This window comes from Nicotiana tabacum, chromosome 11 (assembly GCF_000715075.1).
Source record: "Nicotiana tabacum cultivar K326 chromosome 11, ASM71507v2, whole genome shotgun sequence".
Classification (NCBI taxonomy): Eukaryota; Viridiplantae; Streptophyta; class Magnoliopsida; order Solanales; family Solanaceae; genus Nicotiana; species Nicotiana tabacum.
Genome location: NC_134090.1, coordinates 1,932,635 through 1,946,762, shown reverse-complemented (window position 1 = coordinate 1,946,762; position 14,128 = coordinate 1,932,635). Strand labels below are relative to the sequence as shown.

The window sequence follows — 14,128 nt, the reverse complement described above, 5'->3', positions numbered from 1 at the left end:
ATTTTGTCTGTACCCGCAGCTCTGCCCCTGTATGTGGAGATATAGATGGTTGAGGTAGGCTTGACCAAAAAAAATAAAAAAATTAATAATAATAATAATAATAATAATAATAATAATAATAATAATAATAATAATAATAATAATAATGTCCTAAGCTTGACAAGTTGACTACTCAAAATTCTTTAGTAAGTAATAAAGATTTTGCTTTGCTTGCCTGCAAAGAGCTCAATGTAGTTGACGACATTAACACTAGGTGGAGCTTTAAATGTTTGTACACCTTAATTATTTTTTATTTTTATTTTTGTGAATTAACAAATTTATAAGTGATAGAATTAGGCTACCAACCTGATAGTTAACCTTCCAATATTTCTTTCCAACTTCAAACTTCTTCCTCTTTCAAATTAATGATTTCACTATTTTACCCCTTTCTTATGATGTCAACTACTACCATTTCTTAAAAGGGCTAAAATACCCTTTTCTCTTTTCTCTTTTCTCTTTGATATTAGTTGAATATTAGTATAATTTTTTCCTTTTCAGATATATATAACTCCTTGCACATGAACTCGGAAAAAAAAACAGAAATATTTTGGATCATAGATGCAAAAACTCGAAAGCACATTTAATTAGCTAGTGGCTGGTACAGCGTAATAAGAATTAGAATCTAAATCAAATTTTGAGTTGATATTCGTTGGATTTAATTTATATACATTGGTAGTGTGAAATACTTTCTATGATGTATGATATCAAGTGTATTATTATCCTGTTGTAACAAGTAATCCGCCGTATCTTTTTAAGTTACTTGTCTCATTTTTGTGGACGACATATGTAATTATTTTTTTATTGACGCCATAATTATAAAAATTATTTTACACCGTTGTATATAAAAGTTAAATCTATTTTATGACGTAAATAACATGCAAAACAAAAAAGTGGTTAATGAGAAGAAAAAAAAAGAGTTAACGATCGTGAGTTTTTTTAATAGATCACTAATGCATTAAGCATCTAATTAATTGTTAAAAGCCTGAATTAAAATTTCGGTTTCTTGTTGAATTAAGGAAGCTCAAGGTTATAAATGTAATACTAATAAAGAAAGTAATTGAAAAGGGCATGTGAACCATGCAAAAGCTTCTATATAAAACCAAAGATGGTAGCGTTTCATTTTCTCTTCATTCTATCTGATATATGATCTTTCGTTGATACCAAGTTTTATTTATTTTTCATTATCAACTACATAAAGATTATGAATTTTTTCTTTAGCACATTTTTTGGACACAATAAAATTGTGAAGACAAAAATGAGCAACATTTTCTTGTTTTTCTTCTTCTTTTTCTCATATCTTGTTCTTGAAAGTTTGGCTATAAAGAGAGTTTCTATAGTTGAATCAATTACTATGAGAGAAGATATGATAAAAATGGCTGGTTATGGAGAAGAAAAGCTCTCTACTGTTTTTATTCATGGGAAAGTTGTTTGTGATAATGATTCTGGCTGTAATAATAATAATAATAATATCAAGGATGAGATTTCAGAACTTGGTCCGCGAGCTGTCCCAGGTTTGTGTTTGTCTCTCTTTTATAATCTGTTTTTTATATATATAATTGTGGTGTCAAGGCTAGTTTGTATGCATTTCGGTTAATTTCACGAGTACATGTTACCTCCTACTAATACAAATATCTGATAATTAACTTTGACTACCAAAATTTAGATAAATGAAAAGAAATTGGGTGCCTCCTATAAAATTTGAACTTGAGACATCATAGTTTTTAACCTACTTTTTAATAATCCGTGTCATTCTTATTCTCTTATTTATGATTTTTTCTTAAAAATAATGTTTGGAAAAAGTGTAGTGAGACAATCGTTCGTTTCATTAGGATTATGTATGTGTCAAACTTGATTATAAATTGTCTATAGCAATATTATTTGAAATTCTTTTAGCGTAGTACAAGGACATGCGTAATTATGTTACTATATATTTGAAGCCAAGCTGAACATTTATCAAATTTATTTTTACAGTGTATAGTACTAGTTATCTAGTTTTGAACATTTTAATTTGCAGATAAATAATTAATAGTTGAAAGTTGAAACGTCCGAAGATTAAATTAGGACAGTTTGTGTTGTTAATTAAACCATAGGTAGATCTATATCATCAATAAAACTCAGTTTAATGCTAAACTTACTCCATTCATGGAACATTAGGATTCATTTAACTTAGAACGTTTCTTTGCATAGAAATAACCTTCTTTTAATAAAGTCCTTAACAGTTACCATATCAGAGAGATATTGCATTTATTGAACCTATGCTTCTAAAGTAAAGTTAAAAATAAAACAGAAAAGAGAAAAGGTATTATTAAGAAAAGGCAGGATTGAATATAAAATTTTGGAACTCGTAGAAGAATCTATTTAATAACTCACGTTGCTTAGAACCACGAGGTCTAGTGTTCAAATTAGTAAAAATAAAAAATATTAGGTAATTTCTTTCTGTCTGTAATTCTTTCGTAGCAGTTTGAACTGACCCAGGGCTATCAACGTGAACATTAGAAAAACGTCCACGGTTATTTAAAAAAAAAAAAAAAAAAAAAAGAGCCCTCCCGTTGCTTCTATTAAACACCACCAATTTCTGTTCTTGTAGGGTAGGTGGAATGGAGTTTTTTGTAAGGTAGGATTCTACCAAAGGATAGTGTTATTTGAACCAAAAGTAGTAAACAAACATAAAATAATATTATTACTGCCACATGCATATGCAAATTCTGGATTTATGCCGGATGGATTCGATCGTTAAATTTTTTTTTTTAAATCACATAAATATTATGTATTTGAAATTATGAGTTTTATATATATATATATATATATATATATATATATATATATATATATAGTATATGTATTTACGCTATACTATGCACTAGGTATCGCCATATGTGATAAATTTCCATAGCTGGATAGAGTTTACATGGAGAAACATGTTCAGTGAAAATTCATATAGCCTTTGGAACTGAAGCGTAGTAGCTATAGTTGTTGTATTGCGGTAACTGGATAAAAGAGAAATTTGCAATAGGCTGACGAAAAATGTAAAAATAATTTAAGAAACATTAATCTTTAGAAAGCCGAATTAATAGCCATAAATACAGAGGGTTCATATAGTAAATCTCCGGTAATTTGATACTATTAAGGTATAATTGATTGATTGAAGTAATGTCAATTTCCAAAGGAATAATCACTACTAAGCTCCCGCCATGCCACAAAGGGTCTATTGTACGTAGTCTTACTCTGCATTTCTGCAAGATGTTTCCACGGCTCGAACTTGTAACCTCATGGTCGCACGGCAACAACTTTACCAGTTACGCCAGGGCTTCCCTTCATTACTAATCATATATGTGACAACATATTTCAGGTGCATCAGTAGCTGTGTTCTGTGGATCAAGTGGAAAGGCAAGAAGATCATGGGCAAGAAACACTACAGATGAAGATGGAGAATTCCTTATTGATCTTCCTTCTCATCTTCATGCTATTCCAAACTTGGAAAAAACATGTCTAGTTAAAGTACTTCATCTGCCAAGAAACACCATTTGTGAACATTCTTTTAGAGGAAAACACAAAGGACTCGAGCTTACCTCTATCGGTGATGGCATCCGTACTTACACGACAGATACAATTCATCTACCCCCTAAAGTTTCACAAAGGTGCAGAAAGAGAGTTGACAAAAAGCAACAAGAAACTGTAAGCATCATTTAGGGCAAAAAAATGAGCATGTCCAACAACTCATTCTGTTGGCGCTTCAGTCACAAACATTGGGTTGTTGGATTATAGCTCGGAACATGCTGGTATTAGCCCACAGTTCATCTTACGCTTCCTCCCACGACAAGTTTATGTGTGTGTGTGTGAGAGAGAGAGAGAGAGTGAGTGAGAGAGATATAAATACAAGTTTCTTGAGAAAAAGAGAGATGTAAATACAAGTTTCTTATATGAATGATGTGTAACAGGTACATGTATTTCCACTGAGAATATGAGTAGCCTTTCATATAGTCACAATAGTTTCCACTGAGAATATGATGCACAAAAGTATAATGAAATATATAAGCATAATTGTATTCACTGCAGAATCAATAACTTAAATAGTGGTGAGTAAATGTAGCAAACATTCACATGGATCCACAAAATCTGAAAGACGAGCTAGAAGAAAGTTGAGGATGATGTAATCCTTGGACTCAACAACTTGTCATACAAACTATCCAGGAGAAATGTTCAGAAGAAACCTTGTCTTTTTAAATGATATGATGCTAACTAAAAAATTACTTATGAAGTCTTCCCGTCTTTCTTCTCAGCCCCAGAAATGATATATTGAGCGACATCAGCACAACATTTAAGTTTGTCTGCTTCTTCATCAGGTATCTCAATTGAGAATTCTTGTTCAAATGCCATGACAAGTTCCACTCTATCTAAGCTGTCTAGGCTCAAGTCCTTCTGGAAATCAGCACTCTCATTAACCTATAAAAGATTTCGAATTCAGCTCCACTATTTGACTCATAGTTTGCAACAAAAGATGCATTGAGTTGACATTGTCCGATAAGAAAGCTTGAGAAAAACTCTGATTAACAAAAAATAGAGGACTTGTACCTTGGTTGCATCGATCTTATCAAATTTCTTCACCAGGTTAAGCACTCGTTCTTTTATCTCATCCTGATTGGTGGCACCAGAACTGTTGCAAGTGCGTATTTGCAAATTGAGAATATTTAACACATTCCGGCTTTCAGCTTGAAACTGTACTTGCAATGGGATCCTAACCCTCATATACTTCAGAATAGAGGATCTCAAGCTTTGCATTGTGAACCTATAATAAGTTCAAAGTCACTGTCACAGTAAATGTACTAGCATCAAGAATAGGCGTTTTTTCTCAACATTTCATGTTTCATATCTACGTATTAGGAAATTCACCAAGATAAGAGTGTAGGAAAAATCTGCTAAATCTAAATAGTCATTACAAGTCTTTTACCCTGCTGAGTATGAGTGAATATTCGACAGCTTTAAGTCTATGAGATGCAAAACTGTAAGCAAGTTTGCTTAACAAGCACTAAATCGAACCAAACTTCTAAACAGGAGAGCCAAATTAACCCCCCACCCTCTTGACATACAGCCGATAAGTCACACGTTGTACTCAACTGTATCTTATAGCGGACTTATATTTCACATCCAACAATCATACACCTACTGTATTGTACCACTTAACAGGCCTATTCTCCACAAGTATATGATCATATGAGCAAAAATGTTGCTACTCCTTTTGACTGGATTATACCTTGCCCTTTTGGTATGAAAAATTTCCTCTGCTGTTAGCCCTGAAAAGATATTAACCTTGCTCCAGGAAATATGTCCCTCAAAACACTCGTGCTATGTACGAAAAGAATGATTCTAACCCTTCAATATCCAACAACTTTGTCACAATCCACAACCCATTAAATTAATTTCCAATTTACCATTGGATTAGATAAAAAAAATTCAGAACTACTCTTAGCTAATAGAAACTAAGACACTGAAGCTTATCGCCTGCGAAAGAGCATAATGAAAGGAAACAGGTGAAATATTAACGAACTACTCAATCCATAACCACTACATCAATTATGACGATATCTATCAGATTTATACGAACAGCCAAACTCCGAATTCAAAAGGGTATCAAAATTGCCCTGTTATGCTTTCAAAATCCATATAAAGGACCAAATTTGAAATTTTAATTTTTATAAAACCTATAGAAACTAAAGAACCAAATTCAAAATGTTAACTTTCACTTTTTTGTAATAATGATGGTGTCGATGCCAGCTTGCGACTATTCCACTTGGTACTTGCTACCTCCCACCAGCACAAGTACCAGGTAACTCTGTCTACCAAGACTTAGGCGTATGGGGAAAAAATCACTTAGTGTCCTTTGTGTGAACCTTAATATCCAAGGTTTGCGCTCACCTACCCGTTACCACTAGGCCACACCATTGGGCGCAAAATGTTAACTTTCAAAATATCCATTAAAGCATCGAAGTGCCAAATTCAAAATATTAACTTTATAACACCAATTATAATTCTTTTTGATAATCAGCTTTATAACTCGAATTATAAATCAAAGAACCAAATTCAAAATGTTTAGTTCACAACCTGAAAAAAATGTTAACTTTATGACACCCATTAATCCATTATAAACCAAATCACCAAATTCGAAATGTTAACTTTCATAGCACCCATTAAAAATTACAACTTGAAGTAGCGAGTCACCTAGTTTACAAGTGATGATAATAAGAGTAAATGGTACAAGTCCATGTTCTTGTTAGGCAGAATGCTGAAAGATATATATAGAAAGAAATGAAACAGCTGAGAAATCGCAGAAAACTTACCAATTTTAGCTTTCTTCTTAGATGTTTTCTGATTCTTTTGATACTCTTCTGTTTGCTTTATTGCCTCAACGAACTGAAATTTGCAGGGGATGGTTCTGGGCCGGGGATATGGAACGGATAGCCCATGGGGGAAATACAGAAATAGTCATTCTTTGGGTTGTTATTTACGGATTAGCCAGTACTTATTTTGTCCTAAAAATTTGAACTAAGAATCTTAATTTACGTACTTTGTGTCCTAAAAAATTAAATTGAAAAACTAAAATTAAGGAAATATTAGCTAATTTCTAAATAGAAGCCCTCTAGAATAGCTACCTGGTCCATGATGGCCATTATGCATACAAGTTGGGCCACGTCTGAGATAGCCCAACTAAGCACCAGCCCAATTGAATCTCGTGGTTAATCAGCCCAATTGAGTTGTAATCTCTTCTTCTTTTCTCATTTTTAACAAAGTTAACAGGAGGAGTGAGGTCTAGCTCACTTAGTGAAATAGTTCCTTCCATAGTTGAGATTAAAGGTGACAGGGGGCCGGTCCGGTCCGGGTTACCGGAAAAGTTGACCGGTCGGTCATCGAACCGGGCCGGTTACCATTTTTTCCATACCGGGTTTACCGGATCCGAGTCCATCCGGTTATTTAATGAACCGGAATGGTTATGTGCCTAAAGGGTCGGGCCTGGCCGATTTTATTTAAAATTATTTTTTGTATTTTGTATAACTACCGTAATTTATATTAAGATAAAATAAAAATATAAAATTAAAAAATAATGTTATAAAAAGAGTGTTTGAATAAAGGACGCAATTGTTTTAAAATCCTTATATTTGAATATTTTATTAAGAATTTAATATAATAGAATACAATGAAGATGGATAAAAATTGCACTTGTAATTTGCAATTTTTTTTAATTTCAAACTTGCATATTAAAGTTTACATTTAACAAACTAAATTAACGAAAAAAGAATAAATTCAAAGTTTAATTATTAAATATAAATCCAGAACTTCAAAGGTTTTGCATTGCCTTAGTAAGTTCTTCATAATAAATATGAACTTCTTGGCCATTTTTTGGAGTGTTAAATTCAGATGGGTTACCATGTGGTTAATATATCTCCAAGTTCCTCATTTTCTAGTTTATCAACATCTTCACATCCCTGATTTCTTTGTTCCGATCTAATCCAATCTCTGGAACATACTAAAACTTCCAAAGTTGTCACGCCCCAAATCTGAAGAGGCGTGGCCGGCACCTGGTGCCATACTCGACCCAAGCGTACCACTCTATAACTGTGAACTCTGGAGGGTAACCCTCAACTTAGGCTGATGAGGCCATATTTTGAATCATCTGAAAATAACGTATACAACCAGAAATAACAAACTAAACATCTACATAGGGCTGGTAAAGCCATAATTTTTTGATATAAAAAATGTACAGGACTCGTCTACAAGCCTCTAGGAATAACTGAATTATATCATGGTCGGGACAGGGCCTCGACCTACTCATCAAACCTGTATATATAAAATGGACTCCAAGGTATCGACCTGGTAACTCTGAGGAAGTGGAGCTTACAAACCAAGCTGATATTTGACTTTATCTACTAGGAAGGTTTATCCAGTTGTCTATTAGTACCTGCAGGCATGAAATACAGCGTCCCCAGCAAAAGGGACGTCAGTACAAAATAATGTACCGAGTATGTAAGGCAACAAGATAACTAAAATTTGAAATCGAACTCATAATATAATAACTGAAAGTACCTAGGAGTCAAATGTAATTTGAAGATATGCTTACCTGCTAATACTGACGCATCTCTCTTAATATAGTAAGTAAAATAGTTGTACGACCCTATAAGGCTCGATATGTATAACTACTCTGCCGTAGTAGGCTCGCTCATAGGCGCTCAGCCATACTAGACTCTGTATCTCGGCCATTCTGGGCTTGCTCATAGGCACTCGGTCACAGTAGGATCAGTATATAACTTACCATATGATCAGAGGTAGCCCAATAGGGGCCTGCCCATCGATTATAGCTCGATGGTGGTGAAAATACTGTAATACTATATACATATATAGACCCTCTGCTCTCTTGACTGGAAGAAAATGATAATTAACTGAATATAAAGTCCCGATAAGGGAGAATACTGTAACTTCTGAGACTAGGATAATGTGAATAAATTCATGAATATGAACTTCTTTTTATGTCTCGTTATCAAATATATGTAGTTACGAGATCATGCTAAAATGAAGAAAAGGTTTAGCCTTAACATACCTTTGCAATCTTCTCTCCAATCGTCAACCAAGGTCAATATGATCTTCTTACGTGTACAATGAGTAACCCGACTTCGTCGTCATCATATAAGCATTTTAACTCTCATATTTCAAAAACAATATTCTACAAAAAAATGAACAGCACCTCCCCTATTTTTACTACATCCCATAAGTTACTAAAAGTCACCAAACAGTCCAAACAACAATAATATAATTCACAATAAACTCTCTGATTACTTCAACAACTATTTTGAGCGGCAAGCTCGATTTACAATTAACAAAATATAATTTAATCTAATTCCTTTTCCATGAATCTTCCTAAAACTTGTATAACATCATACTTATACTTACCTTATCATTTTCATCCCAAAACATCATATGAATAATCTTCAAAAATAGTCCACGCGCCTAGAACCTTAACCTTTATCGCCAACCTCTTATTTTTCATGTTATCTTCTTCAATCCACTGAATTAGCATATAGATAATCTTAACAACAGCAGACACAACACAATCAAACTGTTTATAATAATTTTCAGCCACAACCAACCATATATATAGCCTCAACACAGCCCACAAAAAAAAGATAATGATTCCTTATGCCATGCCAATTACTATCTTGAAGATTTTAACTCAAACAACTCAAATAACACATGATTAACCTTAAGCATAACCAAGAACATGATTTATATACCTTAGGAAGTAGATACAACTTGAAATTTCAGCCATAATATATATATATATATATATATATATATATATATATATATATATATATATATATATAGAGAGAGAGAGAGAGAGAGAGAGAGAGAGAGAGAGAGAGAGAGAGAGAGAGAGAGAGAGAGAGAGAGACAACCCAAACAAAAGATAACAACAACTATTTCCCTTTCAAGTGTTATCTTGTAATTTTCATCCAATAACTTAACCAACACATAGATAAGATTAATCCCAAGAAATAGGGTGTTATACATACCTTAAAGAATCTGAAAAAACTCGAACCAAAGCTTCCCTTATCTTACAACCACCCTTAATCACATCACGACACCATAGAGACTCTCTTCATCACTTAGGCTAACTTTTGATGTTTGATTATGATGTATTCCTTTGGAATTTGTTTGAAGCCTTTGGGGAGCTGTTTGGGAGGGTTTGGAGAGTGTGAGTCTGGAAGGAGAATGAAAAATGAGCAAAGCTCATCCCAAAAACGAGATAAGAATAAGTGAAGAGTGGGCCCCGGCCAAGTGGGTCCCTCATGCGCAATCTCGCGAAAACGCAAATATCTCTCTACAATTGTGTCGTATTGATGAATGATTTGAAGTTTTAGAAACTAGACACATGGGGATTAAATTAAATATAAATATCTACCTGTAACTCTCAATATATTGGGAGAAAACTTCCTCGCAACCTGGCCTATAAACCTACTAGTTTCTCCGAAGTGCGGCGATGTGACTTGGCGACCCTACTTTAAAAATCCATATTTCTTTACTCTGGTATCGTATGAATAAATGGTTTGGACCGTTGGAAACTAGGTTCATATACCTTCATTTTTATATGATATATGTCCCAAAATGACATCATAAAGCTTACGAATTAATTTCTCAAAAAGGCTCGTTACAAGACAAATCTTAACTCAATTTTTTCGCAACTTAAATCCGATTTTCCCCAAACTTTATATTCTATATCCAAACATCATATATAGTAATATAATGACTTTAAAATTATTTAAATCATTTAACCAATACATAGATAAGATTAATCCCAAGAAATAGGGTATTATATATACCTTAAAGAATCTGAAAAAATTCAAACCAAAGCTCCCCTTATTTTACAACCACCCTTAATCACATCACGACACCATAGAGACTCTCTTCTTCACTTAGGCTAACTTTTGATGTTTGATTATGATGTATTCCTTTGGAATTTGTTTAGAGCCTTTGGGGAGCTGTTTGGGAGGTTTTGGAGAGTGTGAGTCTGGAAGGAGAACGAAAAATGAGCAAAGCTCATCCCAAAAATAAGATAAGAATAAGTGAAGATTGGCCCCCGGCCAAGTGGGTCCCATAGGGGCCTCATGCGCAGTCTCGCGAAAACACAAATATCTATCTACACGTAATTTCGTATTGACAAACAATCTACAATGTTAGAAACTAGACACATGAAGATTTAATTAAATATAAATATCTACCTGTAACTCTCAATGTATTGGGAGAAAACTTCCTCACAACCTGGCCTATAAACCTGCTAGTTTCTCCGAAGTGCGGCGACGTGACTTGACCACCCTACTTTAAAAATCCATATTTCTTTACTCTGGTATCGTATGAATAAATGGTTTGGACCGTTGGAAACTAGGTTCATATACCTTCATTTTTGTATGATATATGTCCCAAAATGACATCATAAAGCTTATGAATTAATTTCTCAAAAAGGCTCGTTACAAGACAAATCTTAACTCAATTTTTCCGTAACTTAAATCCGATTTCCCCCAAACTTTATATTCCATATCCAAACATCATATATAGTCATATAATAACTTTAAAATCATTTAAATCATGATTAGAAAGTCTCATATTCATCTTAACTTACTTAATACTTCGGTAAACCTTTCGTATCCTTGTAGGAGAATTTCGTCCTTTTTTAGCTTACTTTAGATAATCCTATAATGACAGTGACGTCTGAAGTACGGGGTGTAACAACATGTCCCCTTAGAAATATTTTTCCCCAAATGATAACTCTTAAAGGCTTGCGAAAATGGGACGTAACATCATTAAATCACTTTATATCTTTCAAAGAGGATCTCATTTTCAAGCTTACATAATTGACTTACGATGTACTTTCACGTACAAAAACATGGGGTATAACAAAAGTATTGCTTCCCAATGAGTGACGGGTATCTCCTAGTTGTTGTCTTGCTTGACTAAATACACTCTCTGATGCAACAGTTGAAATTGGCACATTCAGCACGTCCTGAGCATTAGCGGAAAGAACAGAAAATTACTTTTCATTCTCATGCCACCATCCCGATGGTGAAAATTCCTTTGTGCGAGGTTCTGTTTGCTTTTGCAAGTAGAATTGAAGTTCATCAATGTTCGTGCCACTGGTTTTAGTTGAAGGAAATATAGACCAAATATTATAACCATCAAGGCTTTCATCTTCATCCATAGTAGCAGATGCAGTAGAAGTAGTACAATGCATAGTGGGATTAACATTTCCTACATTAATAACATCATCATCAATTATATTTGCATAATAATTATATAATTATTGTAAATAATTATTTAGCTTGTTCATACAACAATATATATATCTGGGATTTCAGTTGGTCCAATCTCCATATAAGTATATAAAGCATTGATTAATTGGTGACAATTAGACATCTTAATAGAAGGTTTTAAAACAACACCAATTAAGTAAATTAGAGAAAATTGAAAGAAATATTTTTTGAATTTTGCTTGCAAATTTTCAACAGCATCCTTATATTTTTCTTTCTTCTTAAATTCAAAGAGAAAAAAAGAAATTTCAGTTATATGTACTAAGCCATAATAATAGTAGGGTAATATGCTCCAGAAAACTCAACAGTAGCTGTATAAAATTTATGTAAAAATTTAACAACATTATTAATGGCCTCCCAAGTATTAGTTGTTAACATACGATTTGTATCAGTACAATGCGCATTAACAACTTCAGTTATCGGCAATCTATATTTGTAGCAAAATTTTAAAAATAAGTATGTATAATTCCATCTAGTAACAATTTCATCTGGCATGAATCTAGGGTTAAGGTTATGCTCGGTAAACTTAGTCTTAAATTCCCTAATTCTAGATTGTCTATTATTTTCTTGAATAACACCAACTGCTCTTATAACATGAGTAATCTCAGTTGAAAATAAATCAAGCCCACTTTTAACAATTAAATTATAAACATGACATACACACCTAACATGGAATTTTTCGTCAAGTGGTGTTTTCAAATGTAGATTTAATACTGAAATATCAGAATTATTGTTAGAAGCATTATCAAAAGACATACACAATACTTTTTTTTATTAAAATTATAAAATTCAACAATTTCGCAAATAGTAGTACTTGTAAAAATAGCAGTATGACTATGATCTTCACCATATTTAAAAGCGATAATATATTTTTGCATACAATAATTATTATCTATCCAATGACATGTAATTGTCAAATAACATTTCCATTAACAGCATGGTCAATATTAGAAGTTAGAGAAACTCTACAAGGAAGGTGGTCAAACAAATAACATATGTATGTCTGATATTGTCTATGAAGTCTACAGATATTAGATCTACAAGTACTTCTAGGGATACATTTAAATAAAGGATTATAAATCCTTTGAATATACATAATAAGATATGATGAAGAAGCAAAAGAAAAAGGTAGACAACCTAAAGCAATCATTTTTGCTAACTCCTCACGAATCTTCATTTTATCATATTTCATAAGTCCTCTAGTACTAAGGTTTAGAGTTCCTTGATTTTCATCTAAATCAGAGCCCCATTCTATAGGATGAGTAATTCTCAGATGTCTACTAAGTGTCCCAGTCCCCCATAAACTTCCTCCAATCTTATGTTTCAAATCATCTTTACAAATTTTGCATCTAACTCTATCAAAATTCTCTATTTTGTCAAAATATTTTCAAACTTTACATCTTTCCTCCGATTAGTAGTCGGGGCCACATGTGGTCTACTACTAGTGCCACGACCACCACCCCTGCTACCAACTCCAACACTACTAGGTGTAAGAGGTATCTCATCTTCAATTTCTAATTTATTATCTTCTATACCGAAATCTTCCTGTAATTATTCATAATCTATATTATGATCAGGTGATGTTTCAAAAACATGTGTAAAGTGATTTAAATTACTACTAGAAGTTGAAGTAGTACCTCTTTTTCTATTTCTCCGATTACCCCGATTAGCAACCTTATTACAAACTCTTTTTGCAGCATTAGACATATTGTGAAAATTTAACTACTAACAAAAATTAAATATGCAAAAAAATAGTAAATAAGAGAAAGAGTTGGAGGGGGTGCACCGAATTCCTTGATAAATTGAACACTTGATGATTTTTGAAGTCTTGAATATTTGAAATTAAATTTCGCAACTCCAATATTACCACGAAGAAACGTCAATTTTTCAAAGTTCAAACTTCAAATAATACCATAAATTAAATTCCAAAAAAAATGAGAGCCAAATAGTTGATTGTAATTTAGGTGAAGAATGAGAGAATGACAATTGAGAATTTGAGTTTGAGAAATGAGAGATGAGAGATGAGTGAAGAAATGAAGAGGGGGAGGGGGAGGGGTGTATTTATAGTTTTACAAAGGGTTAAATTTTAAATTAGTAATTACTAAAAGTGTTATTTTTTTTAAAAAATGCCCCAAAAAGGACTATTCTTGCAAAACATCCGTTGGGCAACCGTCAAATTGGAAGCTGACAGTTGCCAACGGTCAAGTTAATTTTAATTTTTTTTTTAAAAAAATCTGAAA

General features: G+C 33.0%; 2 protein-coding genes across 3 annotated transcripts; one reads left to right on the top strand and one right to left on the bottom strand.

Annotated features, from left to right (window-relative positions):
- Positions 1 to 1,181: 1,181 nt before the first annotated feature.
- Positions 1,182 to 4,017, top strand: LOC142166168 (uncharacterized). The gene is made up of 2 exons (XM_075224623.1): positions 1,182 to 1,550; positions 3,389 to 4,017. The coding sequence occupies exons 1-2, from the start codon at positions 1,241 to 1,243 to the stop codon at positions 3,727 to 3,729; spliced, it is 651 nt and encodes a 216-aa protein (XP_075080724.1). The 5' UTR covers positions 1,182 to 1,240; the 3' UTR covers positions 3,730 to 4,017.
- A 66-nt stretch (positions 4,018 to 4,083) lies between these two features.
- On the bottom strand, positions 4,084 to 6,520 carry LOC142161781 (acyl carrier protein 3, mitochondrial-like). 2 transcript variants are annotated; one of them, XM_075224624.1, is made up of 3 exons: positions 6,375 to 6,520; positions 4,612 to 4,825; positions 4,084 to 4,482 (listed from the first exon to the last, which is right to left on the bottom strand). In XM_075224624.1, the coding sequence occupies exons 2-3, from the start codon at positions 4,816 to 4,818 to the stop codon at positions 4,291 to 4,293; spliced, it is 399 nt and encodes a 132-aa protein (XP_075080725.1). In that variant the 5' UTR covers positions 4,819 to 4,825; positions 6,375 to 6,520; the 3' UTR covers positions 4,084 to 4,290. The 2 variants fall into 2 exon arrangements, with proteins under 2 accessions (XP_075080725.1, XP_075080726.1); XM_075224625.1 differs by having other exon boundaries at positions 4,612 to 4,845; positions 6,375 to 6,498.
- Between the last annotated feature and the right edge of the window lie 7,608 nt (positions 6,521 to 14,128).